The sequence below is a fragment of the Thunnus maccoyii genome, chromosome 18 (genome assembly GCF_910596095.1).
Source record: "Thunnus maccoyii chromosome 18, fThuMac1.1, whole genome shotgun sequence".
In the NCBI taxonomy this organism is placed as follows: domain Eukaryota; kingdom Metazoa; phylum Chordata; class Actinopteri; order Scombriformes; family Scombridae; genus Thunnus; species Thunnus maccoyii.
The window spans coordinates 4,528,417-4,546,639 of NC_056550.1; the positions used below are offsets into that span (position 1 = coordinate 4,528,417).

Consider the following 18,223-nt stretch of genomic DNA (forward strand, 5'->3'; position numbering starts at 1 on the left):
CCGCTGATGATGTCATGTTAGTGGAACAACAGGATGTACACTCACCGAGCATTTTATTAGGAACACCTGTACAATCAAATCCAATCCAACAGCTCTGCCATGAATTCTACTTTTATGAAGCTTCTACATTCTCAGTCAGAAAGGTGATAATTCTGTTTTATGTTTATTATTGAGCTCATAGTGGGTGGTGGTGTATTGGAGGGCATTGTGTTTGAAAGTGTTCCTTATATTTTGTCACCCTAATGTATGTAAATGGGGTGGACAAAATATTAGGAACACTTTAGGAACAGTGTAGATTGCGCAGGTGTTCCTTGGTGAGTGTATATGTCAACATGATACACAACATAAATATTCACTTTTCAGTGTTGCTTTTAAGTTATTGGTAAAAGCGGAGGCCATTCTTAACATGTTTTTGTAAATTTCTCTGTTGCATCCATCCTTTAATCTGCTCGTCCGTTCCTCTGTGGGAGGTCCTCAGAAACTCAATGTATTTATTCGTATTGCTTTGAGCAGTAAATTGAGATTTCGGACGCTTATCATCACCATTTTGCGTAACCAGTGACAGGTGCAGAGTTGCACGATTGTAGTTTTTTGCTTCTATAAAGTGTGATGCATTGCATTGAGAGATTGTTAGCAGAAAGTAGTTTACTCGCCTCACTACTTTCTTTATAGTAGAATTTCTGACACAGCCATTTTCATTTGAATATGTCACCATGCTGAAGTTGGCATTTAGCTTAGCTTAGCTTTAGCTTTATTTAAAGGAGCCAACGGGGATTTAAAAACTGATGCATATCCTTGTGGTTTCTGTCATGTTTATCACACATCAAAAATGTTACATCGCTTGCGTTTTTGGAGACAAAGACACCATAGTGGGACATGAGGAGATCATAAGATTATTTAGGGGAACAGGATGCTAAAAATCATTGAGCAGCCCTAAAACATGGAGGTATGTCCCAACTGAGCCATGGGTGTGATTTGTGCTTGTTCTGCAGTCAGTGAGTATTGGTGGATACGTTTAAAACAGATAAACCGGTGCGGTAGGTTCATGATATACAGACATATCGTTATCCAGCATGTTACATATGTGTTCAGCTGTATTCTGGTGTGTGTTGACAGCAGATTAATGAATTCACTAAGACACCTGTAAGGTCTCCTCAGATATTTTTTTTTTTTTTGACACTTTTGTCTCGGACCGAGTGATTGGTTGACTGACTGTAATTTGGTTGTCATGGATACAGATATAGTACATAACGCGAACACACACACACACACACTCACACACATACACACACAGACAGCAATGTGACTCCAGGGGTTGATGCGCCTCAAATAGAAACGCAGAGATGAGTCATCCACTGAGCTACTGCAGTACACACACACACACACACACACACACACACTCACACACACACACACATACAAACCCTCAGCAGATGTGTTTAGTATGTGAGACCATTGAGATGTCAGACATGTTGCCTGGTCAGTGGCATCTTTCTCTGTCTCTCTCGCTGCCCAAAGTGATTTGAAAGGATGATGTCAGATAAGGGAACATGTCTTTAATAAATAATCTCAGCACCGGAGAATAGAAAAGGAAAGCAGCAGCTTAAGTCAACGTGAGACAATACAGGACATTAGAAATGTGTTTTTGCGCATTTACATTTTCTTTTCTCTCTATGTATTCAGTCTCTATGCCTGTGAGTCATACTGAAGCATACCTAAATCTGCTTGAGGCCACACAGAGCTGTTTACACAGGAGGTGACGATGATGAGGGTGATGAAGGTGACAAGGAGGAGGTGGGGATGAAGGTGATGATAAAATGATTCAATGAAGTATTATAAGTCCTGGAAAGGAAACTGTCATTACAGCAGCAACAATGAGCAGAGAGAGATGAATAGCTGACAAATAGAGAAGCATCAAAATCATCTACCGCATTATACCTAATAGAAGTGCATCTGTACCGGAGCCATTCAAGAGTTTGGTTTTTTTAATGTATTAGCAGCCGTTACATAAAGTCTGATCCATTCTGATCCTTTTGTTTTTTTTTATATTCCATGCACTCTGGGTTTGCTAGCAGCCAGAGACATCCCATTACACTCCGTTCAAACATTGGAACCTACTGCTTGAAACACAGCTTCACTTAGGACTTGAACTGCTGAATGGAACAAACAAATACTATAAATAGCAGCCAGCAGTTTCAATTAATAATATCCACACTGACAGCAGCGAAGTGAGCAGCGCAGCTTTCGGTTATAAAGCCTCCTTTTTGTGATCCTCCGTGACATTTCCCAGGTGCAACACACCTCTAAAAAATGCTGCTGTTGGAAGAAAACAACTTTTCATAAAAATATAACCCAAGTATTCAAAGATGATAGATTGTGGTTTCACAATCGACTACTCCTTGGCAAAAAAACCCAAAACAAACGAGATATATCAAGTTAATTAGTGAGCTTTAGAAGTACTGGAGGGCAGATTTAGTTACCTTTGGACAGAGCCGGGCTTACTGGCTGCTGGATCTGTATCTCTGCTTGTATTGGGCCGTTGCTAATTAGTGAGTAGTGACTGCTTTATGGCAATATTGGACAGGATTTTTGTGTGAATGTGACAAAGTACCTTGATCTGTTGTCAGGTATTCAATTCATTGGATTAACAAAAACAGACATTACAGTTTGCATGCTTCAACAATAAGACTTTTCTGATTGCCTGCGACAAGTAAAACGCCACATCAGGCTAACTTGAGCTAAAAAAAAGTTGAAAAACCCCCCAAAAAACTGTTTCAATCATTGTTTTTCAATCATCGTCATATCATAAATGATATTCTTGTCCTCTGGCACATAGCATAGCCCCCCCCCCCCCCCTCCCCCCTCCCCTCCCCTCGCAGGCATCAGAGAATATTGGCACGCCCCATTGGCGCAAGAATTGAGTAGGCTAGTAGTGTGATGTGTGAAACAAACATCCCCCAGGATTATGTGAGCACTGTCAAATAGAGGAATCAGCGGAGCATGTAATGTTTCACTGCCATAAATACTCTGGAGAACCAGAAACATTAAAGAGGGAAATCAGGAAGCTTGCAGTGGAAGAAATGAGTCTAAAAAAACGTATTCGCCATCAGGTTAGAGAGACTGTTCCACTGTTTGAAAGAAACTGATCAAAAGAATTTAGTATTGAGTGAAATACAGGGGATGGATCATTACATTTTCAATATGCAAGAATATTCAGTCCTTGTTCTGTTTCATTTACTTAAATAAACATGACAATTAACTTTAGTCTTTGTTGTGGTTTGATAACCACTAATAAATCAAACTATTTGCATAGAGGCAAGAAAAAATTGACTTTGGGCAAGTAGATTTGTGCCCGGAAAAAACCCATTAATGACCCTGCCATTTGCTTATTTTATCTATAAATGGTTTTTTAGTCGAATGTCTAAAAAATTAGCTGTATTACAACATATAGAGCAGAGTGTTGAACTTCAATATCTTTTATATACTAATCAAAACGTGTCTGTAGCACTGAGTATCAAAAACATGTTATGTATGTGAATGCATGCTTTAATATTCTTTGATAAGCTTCAATTTTATTCTTTTTCAATATCTGCAAAAAAGGAGAAAGTATTTCCAAAAAAAACCCCCAATGACACTCTTCATCAAGGTGTGAAGGTTTAAAAAAAGCCCTTATTATAGCGGCTACATGGAGCCATACTGCATCAACACAAAAATCAGAGGAAGAAGAGTCACAATCCCGCCTACACCGTTTGATTGACGGGTGATCTCTGGGAAGTGCGGTGCAGAAACATGACAGCGCTGTGCGTCTCACTCCCCCCCCCTCCCCTCCCCAACCCCCCCCCACCCACCCACTCCTCCTCCTCCTCCACCCCACCCCAGAGCTGTAGGCTTACTTCTCTCTCTCTCTCTCCCTGTCTATTTTTATCTCTAGCTCCTCCTCCTCCCTGGCAGGCTATTTTCAGCTATAGTCCCTCCATCAACCCCCCATCTCCTGTGTTAGTAAATGCTTCTCTTCTCTTCTCTTCTCTTCTCTTCTCTTCTCTTCTCTTCTCTTCTCTTCTCTTCTCTTCTCTTCTCTTCTCTTCTCTTGTCTGTGTTCTCTTCTCTGCTCTTCTCTGTGTTCTCTTCTCCCCTGCTTGTCCTTTTAATCATCAAAAAAGCAACCAGTTAAACAACAAAAAACATGCAGCAAAGATAGTAATGAATGGAGGTGAATGGAAGGATGGAACTTGTCCCCCCTCTTTCTCTCTCTCTCTCTCTCTCTCTCTCTCTCTCTCTCTCTCTCTCTCTCTCTCATCTCTGCTTGTGTATACTGAGACACTCACTAAATTGAAATTGTTGACTTTCTGTTTATCCGTCTAACTTCCTTTCCACCCAGTGATCTACTTTCAGCCTCTCTCTCTCTCTCTCTCTCTCTCTCGCTCACCCTCCTCCTCCTGTCTCCTCTCCCTCTCTCTCTCTCTCTCTCTCTCGATTCATTCAGCAGCTCAAAGAGCGTCACAGGCACACACATACACACACATATACACACACACACACACGCCAATGACTGTCAGACAGTGAATATTAGCCGTCTGACCAGCAGCTGGTTCTGGTCTCTGTACAGAGCTCCACTCTGCAGCAGCTTGTCTTTTTCGTTTGTTTTTAGAGCGAAGGATAAGAGGACAACGTGTGATCCCCCGGCTGTTCATTTTTTTTTTTCTGGGAGGATTCTTACTCGTCTTCTCCAGCCCTCTCCTCACATTTCCTCTTTTTTTAAAATTTTTTTTATTTTTTATCATACCGCTCTCTCTCCCTCTCCCTCCCTCCTTCCTTCCATTTCCCTCTCTCTGTCATTCTCTCAGCGCTTCGTTCTAATTTTGGAAGCATGGAACCTCGGGGAGCGCTCTCCCAAAGCTATTTACGTCCTCGCCTCTCCTCGTCTTCTTCTTCCTCCTCCTCCTCCTCCTCCTCCTCCTCCTCCTCCTCCTCTCCTCTCCCTCTCGTCCGCCAGGAGGAGAACAGCATGAGGATCCTTTGATGCACCGAGCAGGGGAATTCGGCTTCTCTCCTCGTCTCTGTATTTGTGTTGTGTTGTTAGCTGTGGGAAGCGGTGAAAGAGTCTGCAGCGGCTCCGCTCCCGTCCGTCCTGAAGCACGCTGACGGCACACGGGGAACCGATCCCTTCCATCACTCCTCGGCTTATGGAAATGCAGTTTTACTGGCTGCGCTAAGTGACAGGATTAAATTTATTCCCTCCTGGTTTTGGTTTTGCTCGTTCGATCTGGTTGAGACTCTGAGAGGGTTCAGTGCAACGGAGGAAACAAACTTTTTTTGTTCTCCCATCTGCAGCAGTGACATCCTAAAACATACCAGCAACTGTCACTATTTCAGCAGCCAAAGCAGCAAAGTCCTCTGCATGGATCAGGACTCCAGGTGATTGAAGAAAGGCAGTATTTCCCTAAATCTGACTCTGGAAGCTGTTCTCTTTTCACTTTGATTCATTCCTCAAGCCTAGCAGAGGGGGAGGATTTCTGGAACCTGCAGCTGAGCCACAGCATCAGAAAAGAGGATTTTGTTCTAAGTGTCAGTGACTGGTCATCACACCGCGAGCTGAACAGCCAGAAACAAGGGAAGCTGCAGGAAAAACTGAAAGACAGAAGCTACCTGCAAATCAAACCCAGACCGGAGCCTAATCAGGCTTTAATCTTTGCTGGTTTACACTAATAAAGCACAGTGGAATTTTCTATGGAGTTCACGGTCATTTTTCAGTCACTTTAAAGATCGCACAGAAAACATTTGGAAGTTTGGAAGTTTTCGAACCGATTCATTCATTTCATCCCAGAATGAGTAACCCATGATTACCTATTTTTTTCTGAAAGCATTTCAGTTTCTTCAGCCCTAAAAAGAAGCCATGCCGGTATTCTTGAAGAGGAACTGACTGGTGTTTTTTTTGTGACAAAATAGAGCGCTGCCTCTTGTCTTGGCATGCTGTTACATCCCACGGTGTCAGGATTGTGCGCCATGTTGCAGACCATCTATGAGACTGAGTCCTGTTTTTCCTCCGCCAGCACAGACAGCCACCAGCCTCTGGAGCTCCTGAGTGGCAACAGGGGCTCCAGCACTGCCATGCCCACCGCCGGTGAGTCATCTCTGGGAAAGGAGAGGTGGAGGGAGGGAGGGGAGTGCGCTGGAGGTTTGATGGGGCGTCAGAATAAAAGCTTTCGGATGGAAACGTAACAGATGTAGATGTTGTTTATGTCTGTTAAGAACTTTTTGTAAATAGGGTTTCGCTGACCTTCAGAACCTTTTCACATGATGCATTCGGTTTATCACAGAAGCTGTTCATACACACACGCTAAGTTCCACTGAATGCTTTGATGTTTTACAGCACTTTGCAGCACACAAATCACATTTATACATGAACAACTAATTATTATTTTCATCTTCAATTCATCTGTCAAGTATTTTTTTAAATAAACCAAACACTTTTACAATCCGCTTGAAACTCTTTTAACTTATTATTACACTTCTACTTTTATTATATTTACCTAATATTGTCATTCTGCTTCTCTACATGATGATTCTACTAATTCTATTTGTCTAAACTATATCTACTCTGTGTCTGTAGCTCTGCCTCAGGTGTTAGTTGTTTTGTGTGTGTGTTGAATTTATTTACTTAGTTTATTCGATGGTCAGACGATAGATGATGTCGGATCTGTTGTTGTTTAGATTGTGATGCTTCCTAATGCAATATAACTTAATAGCTCAGTTGATAAAATCATAATTTCCCATGTCTTCATGTCTTCACATGTCTGCTTTTCTCTAATCCACATTCCAAAACTTTAAGAGCTTCAGTTTATTGATATATATGTCAGAGAAAAGCAAGAGATCTTTACGTTTGATATTTTTCATTCATAAATGATGAAGCAGTCATCAGTGTTGGTGTTGGTTGGTTTTCAGTTGACTAATTGTTTTAAAAGACTAAATATTTCAGCACTAACGTGGAATACAAAGGAATATTACAGGAATTCCTCAGTCTTAAAGCAAAGTGGATCCATGAAGCACATCTGGAAAAGAGAAGGAGCTCATCTTCACTTTTTCAAGAGAAAAAGAGCAAGAATGCCCCAGACACTGTTTTTATAAGTCACAATCTCCTCAGAATACTTTACTATAGACTGCTCCTTATTAGTCATTTTAGGAACTACTGCTAATCTCTGTTTGAGAATGTTTTGAACTTTTTTGACCACTCTTGTGCTTTGTCAAATCTTTTAGATTAGTTTTGCCTTTTTATGGTAGTGACACTAGTGATGCTGACAGGAAACACGAGGAGAGACGAGGGGGATGACCTGCGAAGGTCCCAGTGAGGTGAGCTGGGTTTGAGCGTGGCTCCGTGCCACTTCTTGATGCCAACAGGTTGTTAGTTAGCGCAAGAAAGACGTACAATCACTCTAATCTTCTGTTTGGCTGCAGTTACAGTATTGGCTGACTGGCAAACCCAGGTCAGTGTGTGTGTGTGTATGTGTGTTTAGGCTTATCAGGCCCACTGAGACTTATATTCATAAGGGAAAGGCATCGTTTTTGAGTAATATGGCATTTAGAGAGAACCAGGATTATTTTTCCCCTTGTGTGACCGTTGACCTTGTTTCTATCATTTGCTGATAATAGACTAGAAAAGAAGAAATTAGCATGTTTAAGATCCAGCATTAAACCCAATCTACTACTCAACTCAAGATGAGCAGAAGCAGTGCTGCAATGTCACAGCGTTGAGCATCTCATGTGAGGCTGACAATTGCAGTAATGGCATAAAAACTACAAATCTTTCAAATGAACTGAATGAAACAATTCAAATGATGTATGTTTGTTCTATTAAATCAGGGAAAATGATTCTGTTTCTGTTCTTTAAAGCAGTGATAATTCATTTAGTTGCTGCGACAAGTGTTTGACCTTATAGAGTTGATATGGTGAACGTATTAGCAAACAGTTTCCTGTTTACACATCCAGCTGATATGGAACAATATTAGAATCTATTTGAAGTGGTGTTTCTGGCCACCTGATGAATGGAAGTCCATGCTGAAGTTTGTCTGTCCGCTGTTTGGTGCTGGACAGGTAGCTTATAATCAGTTCATTATACAGTCGCCTGCTGCTGCTCCTGCTGTAAACAAGGTTGATGAGAGCAGTGAGACTCAGCCAAAACAGTAAAACTGCAGGCAGTAAAACCAAAACAATGAGCTGAAAGATGCCAAAACTCTCCCCACAGCACAGGAAAACTGCAGTTTTGTTGATAATTTTTCGGTGGGTGTGTCACTATGAGCAACTCCTTTCATATTACACGGTTACTTGACCCTTTGTTTATATCAAAATATTGATTCATGCAGCTTTGAAAATATGCATACTTACTGTGTAATTGATTGAACCAGATGTTGTCAAAGGCATTAAGCCTGGTGCAACACAACAGACAGCATCCGCTGTGGATGACCTACAGTCTGCCAGCCCATAATACTTCTGACCCACCCATCAGTCTCTATGGCAACGCTACACATGTGACTCCTCTCTCTCTCTCTAAGCTTCTAATTTGTCTAAAGTACACACAGCCATTATACTATTTTTACCTCACTCTCTCCCTCGCTCTGTCTTTTCTTTCTCCCTCGCTGTCTCTCTCTCCGCTGGCTTTTTTTAGAGTGTTTTGCAGGGCTGACATCATAGCGCCTATTTTCTTTTAGCAACGCAAAATGAACAAGACAGGGAGAGGGAGAGAGGAAAAAAAAAAAAGAGGAATATTGGTCTCCAGAAATACCTCTCAACAGCAGCAGCAGCAGCAGCAGCAGTGGCAGTAATATGAAATAGGAAGAGAAAAAGAGAATGAGGGAGACAAAGAGTGAAAGGTCATCCAAACTGGACACCTCTGTCTTCCTCCTTTGTGTCTGTTTGAACTGTGCTTTTTTAAAAAATATTAGCAGCGACTCATGTTTGCCAGCACACGGTGGAACATCTTTGTGTTTTTATTGGCTGACATTGTGGGATGATGGCTATAGATGGTAAATGTAATCATATGAAACAGATAAAGGAGCAAAAACACACGTTCAAATCAAGCTTTTACCATCTGCAAAAACAACAGGCAACATCTGGTCGACTATAGGACCAATAAGTCTCCATCTTATTTCATCGCTGTGATGTTTGCATCATCTGTCAATCAAATAAATGTCACAGTGGGACTGACATCTTTCTATTTTGTGTCGATGAAGTTGAACTTTTTGTAGCCGAGACTGCTTTCCTTTGTTTCTTCATGCTAACTCTTCGCTTCTTCTTTTTGTGTTTATCCCAAACTAACTGGACACATAAAGCACTTCCTGTGTAGCAGGAAAGAGCTTTCATTATCTGCATATAGGCTGGATCACAGTTGCTTTAAAACAGGCACACGTAGCATTCCTGTCAAAGGCAGAAGTTGGAAATTCCCAGTTGGGGGATTGTAGCAGAATTGGTGCATTCCAGAGTCCCAAAAAAAAAAAGTCTTACCTCGCCAGTGGAAGATTATGTGGAAGCCTTTTCTTCATTAGTCAATTTATAGTTGAGCTGTGTTGGATCATTTTGGTTTTGTCCACATTGATTATTTTAAGAAAAGCTAGGACTTAAGACAATATTTGACCTGTGATGAGTGATGTTTATATCAGCCTATATGAGCTGCATTATGTAGCATCTTCACCAGACATGGATAAAACCATCATTTTTAGCCTTTTCCAATGGTTTAGGACATTGGTTGAATACACCAACTAACAATTTTCGTTATTAGTTAAGCTATTATTTTGAAGACAATTGTTTTTGTGATGAATGGATCAAATGTTTGATCTATTTAATGTCAGAAAATATTGAAAAATCACAATTTCTCAGAGCCAGAGTTGACACATTTATATTGCTTGTTCAGTCAGACCAGAGATTCAGTTTTTTTTTAGCAAAAATTACAAAGAAAACCAGCAAATATTTACATTTTAGTTGCTGAAACTAGTGAATTTTGGGCATTTTTGCTTGAAAAATTACTGAAATGATTATTAAAATGGTTGCCAGTTCATTTTCCTGAACTCCACACTTTCTAGTCACTGACTGCAATGTCTCTCTAGAGATGAGTATTAATAACTTTCATGCATCAAATGCTTTGTCAGATTCTCAGTCTTGTTTATGTATTCTTTGGTATTTTGTTTTTTAGACTTTTTTATTTAGATAAAGTTGTGCCGCTGCTGCTGTCAAGACAAAGTTAAATACTGATTTCTTCTCATTTGAGAAGTTTTGCTTGTTTTGTTGAATGGGGGAAAAAAGTCTTGTTGAAAAAACATTATTATATTACTGTTTGTGAGGGATCAGAAAGATCTGAAAAGAGTAGTTAAAAATAATCTACAGTTTTTTTGATAATTGATTATTTGTTCAACCTGGTTCAGACTGAAATATCTCAACAACTGTTGGATGGATTGCCATGAAATTTGGTTCATGCATTCATAGTCTGCAGAGGATGAATCTTAATGAATTTAGTGACCCATCTGCCACCAGCAGGTCAAAGCTTTCTTTTTTGGATAAAAAAAGTTAAATTGTACATTGTAATTGTAGAAGTATCTTAACAGCTATCTGATGGATTGGCATAAAATTTAGTGCAGAAATTCATGTCCCCTGCGGATGAATTATAATAACACTGGTGACTTCTTGACTTTTCATTTAGTTTCAACTTCAGGTCAAAACACTTTATGACAAAATATGTAAAAAACTAATGAAATTCTTATCAACCTCAGCTGTAATGTGTGTTGAGTGCTACTTAGCAAATGCTAGCGTGCTAACACGCTAAAATAAGATGGTCAACATGTTAGTATTGTCACCGCTGTAAGCATGCTGATGTTAGCATTTAGCTCAGAGCAGCGCAGCCTCACAGAGCTGCTAGCGTGTCTGTTGACTCTTAGTCCCAGTTCACGCTTGTCAACCGGAGAGATTTGCTTTCTTTTCTTTGTCTTACGTTATAATCAACATGAGATTTTCAAGTTTTGGAGTGTTGGTTTAGGAAAAACAAACAATTTGATGGCGTCACCTTGTGCTTGAAGAAATTATGATGGACCTTTTTACTACATTACTTTATATTATTTTACTATATTTATAGAGCAAATGATTAATCGACTAATCAAGACAATTTTTTGCAGATGAATTGGGAATGAAAATAGTTGTTGTAGCCCTTTAAGAAAGTATTGTTTTGGTACCAGTTTAAGGAGGATTGCCTTAATGAGTGCCATTAGGAGTTTACCTGAGCAGTGCAAACATGGAACGCAGCTCTAAGCTTCATTCATAATCTTGACATAATCAGTATTAGCCAACTATGTGAAAAAGCTTTGTTATTTTAAGTCCTCTGTGCTGCATTTGTGTGATTCATAGAGTCCTTTTAGCAGCGAGGTATAATCACAAGTCTATGTTGATTTCCACCAGGATTCACTGACTGGACAAACTGGATGCACAGTCTGTCTTTCACTCTTTTTACTGCATCCGTCCTGGTGCATGAATTACTGTGTGTAACTGCAGTGAGCCGTATTCAGTAAGAGACTGATATGATTGACTGAAATGTTACCTCAGCCCCGCCTCTTTGTCAGACTGTACATTAGTGTGTGTGTGTGCGTGTGCGTGTGCGTGCGGGCGTGCATGTGTGTGTGTGTTTACCAGACTATAAATGTCTTCGGTTTGACGTCAGACGCTGGCTGCTGTGGAATGCTGCTCTCTTGCCAAACGGACTGTTGTACACACACTCACAGACCAGTCTCTCACATACACACACACACAGGGACAGTGTGTGTGTTGTAGTGGAAGGGGAGACACGTGCGTCACAGTGAAATGCCAGAATATTTGTTTAGGTAATTTAGATGTGAGTGGCTGCACACATATGCACAGACACACACACACACACACACACACACACACACACACACAGACACACGGCCTTGTTTATCCATCAGCTCGCAGTTTTTGGACTTTTTTTTTTAACCTACTTTTTCATGCAGTAGCCACTGTGACTGAGCTAACTAAACCGTCACAAACCTGAAACTGGACTGGTTCTTTGTGTGTGTGTGTGTGTTTGTGTGTGTGCTTGTATGTGTGTATGTGTGTAGGGGAAGGGGGTATATTCATTCCACAAGATTTTGTCAGGAATAAAATCTGAGCTTGCACCAAGCTACAACAATGGATTTGAGTGAGTAATGCAACCCTAATTCTCACTATATATACAGTACATTTCTCTTTATCTGTGTCAAAGTCTGAGGTCAAAGGTCAGGTCGGGTCTAAAGACAGGAAAGATTTGAAATGATGAAATCTTTCCTCTAGCTAGTCACAGTCCTCCAGGACAGGGCTAATAAGCTTGGCCATACTTTGTGTGTTGATGTTTGATTAGCTTACAACCCACGTGGGACACAAAAGCCGATTGGTTGAAAGGGTGTGCGAAAGAGTGGGAGGGGACCAATCAGAAGCTTTAGTAGCTTGGCAGCAGCAGGTTGAATATACCAATCCCAGCTGGGATCAAGCAAAACAAAGCAGGAGCCTTGCAGCAAGGCACCGCCTCCCTCCCACAGCTTCATATCTAGAAAGGTCGAAGGTCAGACTACACCGTAGGTAGGTCCTAATTGAATTTCCTCCCTGGCCAGCAGAAAGGAAATATCCTGACGCACCAACACGTTGCAGTGTGGCATCTTCTAGGAAGTAGTCTGATCCAATAGCAGGGGTCAGCTGAGGCCAGGAGACCATAGCCAGGCATGTGGCAGGTCAGGGTCACTGCCCCGTTCAGGCGCACATCGATAAGCTCTGATGGTGAAGAGACGCTGAGACCTCCCTCCCTCCTCTCTCTCTCTCTCTCTCTCTCTCTCTCTCTCTCTCTCTCTCTCTCTCTGCCCCCTGTCTGTCTATCAGGCAGTATGTTAACGTGCTGTCTCTTGACCTGCTCTCTGCCCTACTAAGAGCCAACCTAAGAAAATAGTTCAAATGACGTCATACAAACTCACTTACTCACTCTCACACACAAATCCAGTGATCAGTGTAAGCTGATTGGAGCTGCTAAGCTGATTGGGAGCTTCCGATTTGAAGCTGTTGAGTCTTAGCATCGTAGCTTGTACATGAATACTGAAAAAACCTAAATTACTGCATTTTTTTTTGCTTGAATATATTTATCGGTTTTAAAATGTATATTTTTACACATACAGTAAAGACATACAAAGTAAAACGAAATAGGGGGAACAAAAAAAGCATAAAAAACAAAACAAAAGACAGAAATGCATAAAAAAGAGAAAACATACATACACATATATATTGTGTATATATATATAATCCCCGTCTCACCCCCCTCCCATGGGGGATGGTAGTGTGTCTTCCTCAAGCTGGGGTCTTCTACCAGAGGCCTGGGAGTTTTGTTGTACCTGGAATCTGCTGGAGCCACTCTCCCAGTTTGTGGGTAACAGCCCCCAGTGCTCCAATTACCACTGGCACCACTGTTGCCTTTACTCCCCACATCTTTTCTAGCTCCTCTTTCAGCCCTTGGTATTTTTCGAGCTTCTCATGTTCCTTCTTCTTGATGTAGCTGTCGCTTGGGATTGCTGTGTCTATCACCACTGCCTTCTTCTGTTGTTTGTCAATCAACACGATGTCCGGTTGGTTAGCCATCACTAGCTTGTCAGTCTGGATCTGGAAGTCTCACAGGATCTTGGCTTGGTCATTCTCAACCACCTTAGGAGGTGTCTTCCATTGTGACTTTGGGACTTCCAGCCCATACTCAGTGCAGATGTTCCTGTACACTATGCCAGCCACTTGGTTATGATGTTCCATGTACGCTGTTCCTGCCTGCATCTTACACCCTGCTATTATGTGCTGAACTGTCTCAGGAGCATCTTTGCACAGCCTGCACCTGGGGTCCTGTCTGGTGTGGTAGATCCCTGCCTCTATTGATCTTGTACTAAGTGCCTGTTCTTGTGCTGTCATGATCAGTGCTTCTGTGCTGTCCTTCAGTCCAGCCTTTTCAAGCCACTGGTAGGATTTCTTGATATCAGCCACTTCTTCTATCTGTCGGTGGTACATGCCGTGTAGGGGCTTGTCCCTCCATGACGGTACCTCCTTCTCCTCTGCATCATCAGGTTTCTGCTGCTTGAGGTATTCACTTAGCAGTTCATCTTTGGGGGCCATCTTCCTGATGTATTCCTGGATCTGGTGGCTCTGTTATGCTTTTGGGGGCATTTTGTGGGCATGGTTTGGGTCCACTTGTCCGCTTAGAGGGAAGGGTCACTGCAAATCAATACAAAGTTGTTCTGAGTGATCACCTTTATCCTATGATGAAACATTTCTATCCTGATGGGAGTGGTTTCTTCCAGGATGGCAATGCCCCAATTCAGAGGGCACGAGGGGTCACTGAATGGTTTGATGAGTATGAAAATGATGTGTATCATATGCTATGGCCTTAACAGACACCAGATCTCATCCCAGTTGAACACCTCTGGGAGATTTTGGATGTGTTAGACAGCGCTCTCCACCACCATCACCAAAACACCAAATGAGGGAATATGTTTTTGAAGAGTGGTGTTCCTCAGCCTTGGCATTGATTCTACAAGTCTCTGGAACTCTTCTGAAGGGATAAACACCATTCCTCACAGTGTCCCCACAGCTCCAGCTACCAACCAGTAGCGGACCAGTCTGTCCACCGCACTCACAGAGACCAAGCTGATATCAACCCTAAATGAAACTGCCAGTAAGATGGCAAACAAGTCGACCCCCAAACTGTTGAAGTAAAGTAGTGTTACTGGGATTAGTAACTGCAATGTAATGACTGAATTTCAAATTATAATCCTTCACACTACTCATTACTGAGAAAATAATCCCATTACTGTGACCTGTTATTGCCCAACACTGATAATAATTGCCAATCCTTCCCAAAACATGGTGGGGTTTTTTTTTGCTATTTTCCAACCAAGTAGGTCACCATCAGGCAAATATACCCACCTGACCTCACTACACTACAGGTTTAGCTCTTATTCTGTTGACAGTTACCATATCTTTTATTTCACAAGGTGGAATGTCAGCTAACGCCACTCTGGTGCCAAATCCAGATCAATACAAGGTGGTAAATTTGTCCCACATCGGTCACATTTCTTATTACACAATTTTATGTAATGCAAGAGTGCCTTAGCTGTTCCTGTAATCATCTTTTCTTTCTTATCATTGTTCTTTCTTTTGGTTTTTCTTCATTTCTGCCATATTGCTATAAATAACAGCAGGCTTCTCTAATAATTTGTCTCTATTAGTATGTATGGCACATGTTAACATTTTCTGCAGTGTCCTTTAGCCTAGCCATGCAGAATATTGGCTATGCTAATGCCAAGGTAACACTGGGGTAATTCTAAGTCAGTGCTATCCAATGCTAGGCTAATGCTAGGCTTGTGGCTATTTTTAGGCAGCAGGACGCTGTGTTCCTCACTTCTTACAACACTATCACAGCTCATCTGAATGAAATGGGAACTGCCTCTCCGTGTGTGTGTGTGTGTTTGCAGTAAATGACGTAATAGTCTGCTATGTCCCTCACAACATTATCCAGACTAATCAATCACTCTTTCTCTCTCTCTCTCTCTCTCTCTCCTGCAGTAGTGGAGGTGAAGAGCAGCCTCCCATCAGGCATGCAGAGCCCAGTAGGAACAGCAAGTGAGCAGAGAGGAGGAGGTGGAGAAGGTGGTGAGTAGGGAGTCCTCTAAGAGTCCTTGAGGGGGGTTCCATGTCTCCGGGAGGGGTTGGATTTAGTGGGTCAAAGGCTTCCTCAAAGTGGATCAGCGGACAGTTTAAGAGGTTTTAGGGGATTCTAAGGGTGTTTGGATGGGTTCAAGAGCTACTTCACAGAATGCATGAAACCAATCAAACATCACTGGATTAAATAATAAATCCTTCAGTGTACCTCATTGCAGTAGATACAGGAGCTACAGAAGGAGCTAATAGTTGATCTTATTTAGAATTCATGATTGCAAAGGGTTAACTGGAGCCCCGCTGTAGATGCCTACAGTGTTGGTTTTGATCTATAGTTCAGCGTCAGATTTCACTCACTGATAGCACCCTGGCAGTACTAGAGCGATGTGTCATATAGTTATGTCCCTGGTATAAGGGCAACCTGGACACAACATGCTTAGAGCCCCGGCTCTTGCCGATCCCAAGAACTCTCAGCAATCAAAGTTCTCAATGTAGCAGTTTATTTTCAAAAGCTTCAGAGTTGAGCTATGCCTAAAACAACAAACAAAAATCCATTAATCCCAATCCTAAACTTCCCTGACAAAGAAATAAAGTTGAAATAAAAAGACAAAGCTCTAACCTAACTCTTAACTGAAAAACACTCCTACTTTTTCACTCCTACTGACTGCTATCTTAGTTTTAAATATTTACATTGCACAATGATTTACAAATTTGCTGGCAAGAAAATTACCTAACATGCTTTGCAAGTATCTCTAAGTCCAAACCCACTAAAACTACTCATACATACTCCCAACTTACATACGACTGTAAGATTTAGCAGGATGGCCTCCATTGTTGGAAATGGGTGAGAGAGAGCGGGGTGGGTGGTTCCTAGGATGGCGACAGAATGACCCACCCTACTCTGCCTCACTCTGCCTCTGATTGGCTAGTGCTTGTTGCCTTCATTGGTTAGGTTGATTAGGTTTAGGGGAGTGAGATGAGGAGCGAGATGGTTAGAGTAAAATTATCAGGTGCTAGGAAAAAAAAAATATCGCAAATGGGAGACTACTCAGTGCAGTTGCAATTGTTTAGGTGAACAGAGGGTTTGCAGTGAAGATGGCTTCACTAGATATGTTACTAAAAACGAGAAGACTACTGAGTCCGTTTTCAACTTTTTAAACATGGTCTTCATCACTCTCAACAATCTCCACCGGCATCAGAAACTAGGTGGAGAAAACACAAGCAGCCCTTGTAGCCGTGATATATCTGATCGATGGTTTGATTTTTGAGAAGGCGGCTAAATGCGTAAGTGCTGTAGCTACGCCGTAACTCCTTTATACACGAGTATACAGCTTTAGAAAGAGGTTCTTAATTAGGTTTTTGGTATCTCGTGGTGCTGTAAGTTGTTTTGAGTAAATGGCTCTTGGGCAACTGAAGGGGTCCCAGGGGTCTTTGAGAGTGCTAAGGTGTCAGTATGCTTCAAGCAAAGTGCTTGTAGGATCATTGAGCAACGTCCGAAAGCCTCTACCCCCCACACCTCTCTGACATTAAAGGATAGGTTCACAATTTTTCAAGTCTGTCTTAAAACAACAGTCAGGTGTCCATATGAACACTGAAAGAAGTTTTCGTGCTGTTTTCCTGTTCATACGGACTATTAAAAGATCCCCTTCAAATGTGCTTTCAGTATAAGTGATGGGGGCCAAAATCCACAGTTTGTCCACACACCACAGGGGGATCTTTTAACAGCCAGTTTAGCAATTTTGAACCTATCCATTAATTGTCCTTTATGAAGTTTTTTTTGTATTGTTTGTTTTTTTTTGGGTGTAGGGGTCAATTGAGCAAGTTCCTGTGGTCTTTGAATGGTTAGGTTGATCTCAAGACATGGTTTCACAATGGTTCCAGCAAGGTTAGTTTCCATATTGTAGACAGCCACTGTGTCAGTTTACCTCAGAGGCCGGTTAAGTGGGTAACCAACCATTGTTTGGAGTGCTTTTCTCAAGCCACTTTTGCTGGTAGAAAAGAAAGGTAGGATTAGAACATGATAACGTGATGCAGAGAAAAATATAGTCCAGAGCTTGCAGTCAAAACTACAAAGCAGAGTTATGAAAGTTGAAACAAGTATAAAAAACAGACAGCACACAGACAGATAGATATGGAAAAACACAAACAGAACAACAAAATCAGCAATCAAGTCAGGATGAGTGAAGTCCATCGCTGCTTTCCCAGGTGGGGGTCCAGGAGAAGGCCCAGGAGGAGGAGGAGGAGGCCCAGTGGACCTGCGGACAGAGCCTAGGGTGGGGTCTCTGTCAGGGGGTGCAGCTGGGGTGGACACAGCCCTGAGAGAGCAGCAGCTCCAGCAGGAACTTGTGCTACTGAAACAGCAGCAGGAACTCCAGAAACAACTTTTGTTCGCAGAGTTCCAGAAAAAACACGAAGTACTAACAAGACAACATGAAGTCCAGCTGCAGGAGCACCTGAAGGTATTAAGTCAGGTATTCACAACAGATCCATACCGGCTGTTATCTACTGTATAAATTGTTGG

The 18,223-nt window shown here is 41.8% G+C and overlaps 1 protein-coding gene across 6 annotated transcripts in view; it reads left to right on the top strand.

The window, feature by feature from the left end:
• Positions 1-18,223, top strand: part of hdac5 (histone deacetylase 5) — a 53,413-nt gene that overhangs the window by 13,455 nt on the left and 21,735 nt on the right. For 4 of the 6 annotated variants that reach the window (XM_042393958.1, XM_042393956.1, XM_042393957.1 and 1 more), the window contains 2 exons: positions 15,610-15,696; positions 17,908-18,173. In XM_042393958.1, the coding sequence (XP_042249892.1) occupies positions 15,610-15,696; positions 17,908-18,173 (353 nt within the window). Of the gene's footprint in view, positions 1-5,950; positions 6,122-15,609; positions 15,697-17,907; positions 18,174-18,223 lie in introns of those variants that run through there. The other 2 variants (XM_042393954.1, XM_042393955.1) reach the window with 2 other exon arrangements.